Source organism: Falco rusticolus, chromosome 1, assembly GCF_015220075.1.
Source record: "Falco rusticolus isolate bFalRus1 chromosome 1, bFalRus1.pri, whole genome shotgun sequence".
Lineage (NCBI taxonomy): Eukaryota > Metazoa > Chordata > Aves > Falconiformes > Falconidae > Falco > Falco rusticolus.
The window spans coordinates 101,851,877-101,857,876 of record NC_051187.1 but is presented as its reverse complement, the minus strand read 5'-3'; the positions used below and the strand labels follow the sequence as shown (position 1 = coordinate 101,857,876).

Genomic DNA, 6,000 nt, shown 5'->3' with positions numbered 1-6,000 from the left:
TCTTTTCAAAGCTTTTGCCAGATTCATAAAAGAATTTGCCCACTGTCCATAGGCTCCCTACTGCTGGAAAGGCTGCTCGTTATTATTTTGCTTTGTATGTGGCGTGCCCTGCTATTTCAGATCTCCCTGTTTTCTTCCTCCCCTCTGCAGAGAGGAATTTCTCCGCGCTTTGTAGTGAAAAATCTGCCGTAAACCGTGACAGAAAGCACAAGCGTGTGAGTTGCAAGAAAGTCCACACGACTTCCCCTGGGAAAACACGAGGGTGCAGCAAAGAATTATGAGGGGCAACGTTTGCCGGCCCCCGGGCGCCGGTTGCCCACAGATCTGCCTGCAGCGGAGGTGACGCCGCCGGCCTCCACGCTGCCGGGCGCTGTGCCCTTCTGCCCTCAATCCCAGTCTTCCCGTCACGGCCCCTGGCCGCCGGGCCGCCCCTCAGCGCCGCGCCCCGCCCCGCCGCGGCCCCGGCCCCGGGCCCGCTACTTGCCCTGGCTCCTCCCTTCGTCGCTTGGTTGCGGCGGCGCTTTCGTACGTCGGGACCGATATGGCGGCAGCGAGCGCCTTCTCCTCCTGTTCTGCGCTGCGCTCGGGCTCGGTGCCGCTGAGGAGGTGGCGAACCCTCTTGCTCCCGGCCGCCTGCAGCACCAGCAGCCCCCCTCGCAGCGCTGCCAGGTACGCCGCCGTGGCTCGGGGCACCTCCGTCCTCGCCGCTTCCTTCTTCCTCCTCCTCCCGCCCGTGCGGCGGGGAGCCCTCAGGGGAGCGCCGGGCCGCGCCGCCGCTGCCGTGTGACGGGGGCGCTGGGAGCCTGCGGCGGGCGGGAAAGGCGGCAGCCGCCTGAGGGAGAGAGGGGCTCGGCTCCCTCAGCGCTCGCCTGCGGGGCGCAGCCCCTGACCCCTGGCCGCCGTGCTGTGCTCCCCGGGAAAGCGGGGCTCCGCGGGGTCGGTGCCGGCGGGCTGAGGTACTGGGGGGGCAGGGGCTGCGGGGTCTGTGCTGGGGCTGCGGGTCTGTGCGGGGTCTGTGCGGGGTGGGGTGTGTGTGTGCGGGGTCTGTGTGGCGGGGGGTGCGTCTGTGCGGGGTTTTTCCGGGGGAGTGTGTGTGCATGTGTGCGGGGGGTGCGTGTGCAGGGGCTGTGTGCGGGGTCTGTGCGGGAGGGTGTGGGGGGGGTGGGGGGGTGGCTGAGGTACCGGGGGGGGCTGCAGCACTGGCATCCTGGATCGTGGGGATTTAGTGGGTGCACTAAGGAATGGGGGAGCCCTTGCAGTGTGGCCTCCCAGCCTCCTCCCCGGGTTGGGTGGCTGGCGAGTAAACGTTGACGTTGCAGAGCCTCCCAGTTGATTTACACAGCATTACTGTAAATATTAATTATTTTTTTTTGCTTTTATGACTATTTTCACTGATGGCTTGTAGGCAAGCGTTTTAATCTTTGCTGAAGAATATTGTAGTCCATACAAAGGGAGATCTCTGATGGTGACAGACCAATACCATTGCACATCGCTGTCCTCAGCGAGGCAGGTGCTGTGCTGTGGTGGTGCTCCTTTGTTCTTGAATGAATAAATAAATAAATAAACAAACAAACTGCCAAGTTGTAATATAAATAAATAAATAAACCCCAACCCGCGTGGCCACGCTCTGACAGTGCTGCAGCGGGCAGGGGTCCCCTGGCGTTGGGGGGAGGCCTGGATCATCCCCAGGCCGAGCAGGGATGCGGTGAGGAGCGGTCTCCTGGCGTAGTTTCCCTGTGCGTTTCGTTAATGCGCCAGCGGGACTGAGCCCCTCATGCTGAGGGGGTGACCAAGGGTTTGAAGAGCATTACAGTGCAAGTAAGGAAAAGGGCAAGGTATTGGGAGCTTCTCTGTAACTGTTCATTTAAAGCTTGCTTTTTTAATATTTTTTTTTTCCTAGTGAGAGGTTATGTTGTAACTGGGTGGTTTGGCTGAGGCAGAGTTCTGAAGGTCCGAATAATAAATAAGATAGCGTGTTACTGAATTGTAGTAAAGTAATTGGAGACAAATGGGAGTTGAATTCAGGATGTCGCAGACATTTTCAAGGTGACTTTTGTTTTACTTAAACTGGTTGCTCAGCAGGTTGCTAGAACTGGGGGGTGAACTGAATTTCAGTATATTTTGTGCAGCAGCTGTGTACATATGTGCTCCTGCTTTGTCTTTCTTTGATAAGCCTGCAGCACCTTATGTATCCCATCTGGAGAAATGCTCAAAGCTTTAATCGTTGTTGAGTAAATCCAGAAACTTTAAAAATGCGGTGTGAATAGATGGTGACTATGTAGCAGAAAGTAGGACCTTGATGAAATATACTTCATAAATCAGGCATGTTACATAAAAAGTGGTGTTAGTGTAACTGTTTTCATACTGCTAGGAAGGTTATTCTCCATCCTCCATGAGTCCAGAAATTATCTTGAAAGGAAGAGAACTAGAAACTTCTGTTTGGAGTAGTAAATGACAATGCATTGCCACCTCATTTGTTTCCTTTTTAATACTTGCATCTAAACCCAGGAATGGTTTCTGCTTTTTAGCCACCGGCATTTACGTAAGTTTCTTTCAGTAAATTGGTAGGTAGTAGCAAGAAGACTGTGTTTTAGGTGCACTTAAATGTGTAGACAGTTGAGCTTTTTCCCCAGAAGTGCAGGCAGAGGCTGGCTGTTTTCAAATATGATTGATCTTAAGCAAACAGTTATTCTTAAGAAATCGATGAGCTATGTTATGGGTGGAATGATGCTCCTGCCTGTTTGTTTGTGCTTCTGGAGTTATTTTTTTCCCATCTTAAAAAGTGGCAGAAGAATGAAGTAGTTTCAGAGCTCAAATCTGTGTGTTTATTCCATATGCTGTTAGGTAATATTTAAAAATTCTTATTGTTCTCCCATTCATATGTCTGTAAAGTTTAAACAAGTGTCTCTGAATAAATACAGTGTCTGCTGGCGTTTAGGTATTTTCCCCATGTGTTGAATGGTTAAACATTTCTCATGTTTGAGTACGCTGATAAACAGACAAAAAGACAACCTATTAAAATAACATTAATCATACATTGTTACTCCAGGTATGTAGTTTCTTATAGTAGAGACAGAGTGCAGAACTGGTTTTAGACCATCTCAGAAAGTATGGTGGATTTTTTTTTTTCCCCCTAAATGTTGTTCGAGGTGTGGACTTGATCATCCCTTAGAATATGGTACAGAAACCCCCCCCAACTGATCAGACTCAGCAGCACTTTGAAAACCAGTCTGATTTTAACATAAAACCAGAATGCTTTATTGGTTTTGTAAATGACTTTGAACTACTTCCATTCATGGCAAACTAATTCAACATATGTTAAACACATTTGTGTGTAGATATACATTAAAGCTTCAAGAATAGGTATTTGCAGAGAGTGTTGAAATGTTTTATTTCTGGATGTCCAGAGTAGTCATGGAAAGATGATGATTACTGTTGAAGGTTGACAAGCTTTTATCTTCTTAAAAGGTAATCAGACATTTCTTAATATACTAGGGTTGGTTGTTTTGTTGGGTATTTTTGGCTTCCCGGGGAGGCTTTTCTTTGGAACTAAAACTACACTTCTGTTACACTATAGGTAATGCGTGTTTTGAGATGTACTGAATTTGTACCCTTGTCTTAAAATTTTAGATGAAGTTGTAAACACACTAGAATTAATAATGATCCAGAGAAATATTTCTGTCTTCCTAGAAAATAGAGGTAAAATACCATCACGTACTTTGCTTATTTTATGTGTGAAGCAAAGTTCAAGTGGCAAAAGTCGAAGTAGTCAAATGCTAGGTGTAAGAATAAAGTCATTATGGTGGTTAAATCTAATATATCAAAATCTTCCGTAGGAAGAACACTATGTTGTTTAGCTGTAATGATGACCAGCTGAGATAAATCACCAAGACTGAAATAATTCAATTCAGAATAGTTCTAGATCATCTTTACTTGAATCAGCTACTAAAGAGTTGAAGTTTGTTTGTGTAACTGAAAAGTGTATGGTTAAGTGTAAATACTAAGTATTCTTGGGTTTGGTTTTTTTTTTATTTAGTAAAGTAGACCAGCAGAACGGTAATGCATGAATAGCTACTAATTGTGGAATATCTAGCCATGTAGAAGAAGAGTGTAATAATCTTTAATGTAATGTTTGCTTTGCCCTTGGTTTTGTCCTTGGACTTTTAAAAAAATTTAGGTGCTGACCAATTCAGAGCAAAAGTATTTGCAATGCGTGAACAGGTGACATAAGCTTTAAAATCTATTTGAAAACTTTTGCTAGGAAACATGTCAGAAGTGATGAAGGTTTCAACCTAAGTGCTGGTAATTGCAGTAGTGATATTTACAGCTTGGTTACAGTGATGGCATATTTTGATGCATACCTAGTGCGTATGTGGAGTGTTTTTAGTAGCTTGGGACTTGTGACAGCTGGGACATTTGGTTTCTGAACCATCATAAAAATTGTTAGCTGTGTTCCCAAAAAATTCGCAGTAGTGATGTACTGATGTTGGTAGACTATGGGTGGTTGAGCCCATGTGGCTCAAGAGAGTTGTATGATCATCATCTACGAGCAGATAATGGTGGGGGAAGCTTTCTTGCCTTAAACAAATAGTAAAATTGAGAGGGAGGGAAAAAAATAAAAAGGCCCGAGATTTGTGGCTCTTCCCTTCCTTAAGAGACAACAGTACATCTGTAACTTGACAGTTAGAGTAACAGTTTTCCCCATAACTCTGTAAGATACAAAGCTAAACTTTCACACTCCATTTTCTGATTATTTGGTAATTTCAGTTGCTCTGTGGCTGATGGTCAGTCTCCAAAGGAAAAGCTGAAAGTTTTATCAAAAGATTTGTATTTTGCCTTCATTGAGATTCTCATTGAGACCTGGAGTCACTTTGATAAACATTTACCATAAATGTACGTGCTATTTACCATCTCCCTTCCCAGCACCTTTAAGATATGAATATGAAAAACAGAGCTACTCCTTGTGTTGGTAACTTTCTTCCTCAAAGTATCCATTTAGCTGTTGGAATGCCACTAGAGGGTAGCCTTTCTAAAGTTGGCCATGCCGTAACTTCTTGCTAAGGTATGATTGTACTTAGTTTCTTCTGCATGTGTGAACTAACATGGAAGTATTTTGATCTTCTGTACCTGGACTGCCTCAGAGTAGTCTTAACATAAATTATTTCTCTTTTCAGACACTGTTTTTTGTCTCTTGCAATTGACTTGCTGAGGCTTATAGAACTTAACTGTTTCTTCTCTTCACAAACGTCCAGGTGTTGAAGAGCCTGATCACAGGGCCTCCTGACTAGGATAGATTACATGCGTTTCATCCTATGTTATAAGTTGTGTGTGCACAAGGGTGTTTTTCTTCTGTATTTGTGTGTGTGTGTGGTTTTGTGTCTTTAGCGCTGTTTTTCCTGTTCATTTGCTTTGGTTTTGATCCCTGGGGTGACCAGGATGATTGAATGTGATGGGGTGAGAATGGTCAGACATAAGTGAGGACAGATCTCGAAAACTTCATGAGTCTGTGGCTAGATTTTAAGGAAGAGGCATGCGCTTAAAATTGTTTGCTTAAAGATTAGGAAAACTTATGGTTTGGCAATGCATTTAGAGTAAAAAGATCATAGGAATGTGATAGACCTTTGTGTGGATTGAAAAAAAATCTTGTCACCAAAGTATTAAGTCCCCGTGGTCTTAAATGTATAAGTCATTGCCACACAGGTGAGCATTAATTATTTTTGGCATGAGTACATGTAAAGGTGTCTTGTGTCAAAGGCATGTATAGCTAAAACATAAATAATGAAAATGAGAGAGGCATCTATGAAAATGAGCACATACAGAGCAGGCCATACAGGAAAAAAATAAAACAATATCTGTTAGCTTAATTATTCTCTCTCTATATATATATAAGTTAAACAGTACAGAAACTTGGGTTTGGGAAGTAGCTAAGGCTAGCGTAAAATTGAAGGAAACAAGGTATTAATGGGGTTTGTGTGCTAAGTATGTTTTAATACTTTGCTT

General features: G+C 44.4%; 1 protein-coding gene across 4 annotated transcripts in view; it reads left to right on the top strand.

Moving 5' to 3' along the window:
• The first annotated feature begins 490 nt into the window (after positions 1–490).
• LOC119149994 (probable bifunctional methylenetetrahydrofolate dehydrogenase/cyclohydrolase 2) overlaps positions 491–6,000 on the top strand; it is a 49,603-nt gene continuing 44,093 nt past the window's right edge. For 3 of the 4 annotated variants that reach the window (XM_037392033.1, XM_037392005.1, XM_037392015.1), the window contains exon 1: positions 491–669. In XM_037392033.1, the coding sequence (XP_037247930.1) occupies positions 542–669 (128 nt within the window). In that variant the 5' untranslated portion in view covers positions 491–541. The remainder of the gene's footprint in view (positions 670–6,000) is intronic. The other variant, XM_037392025.1, reaches the window with a different exon arrangement.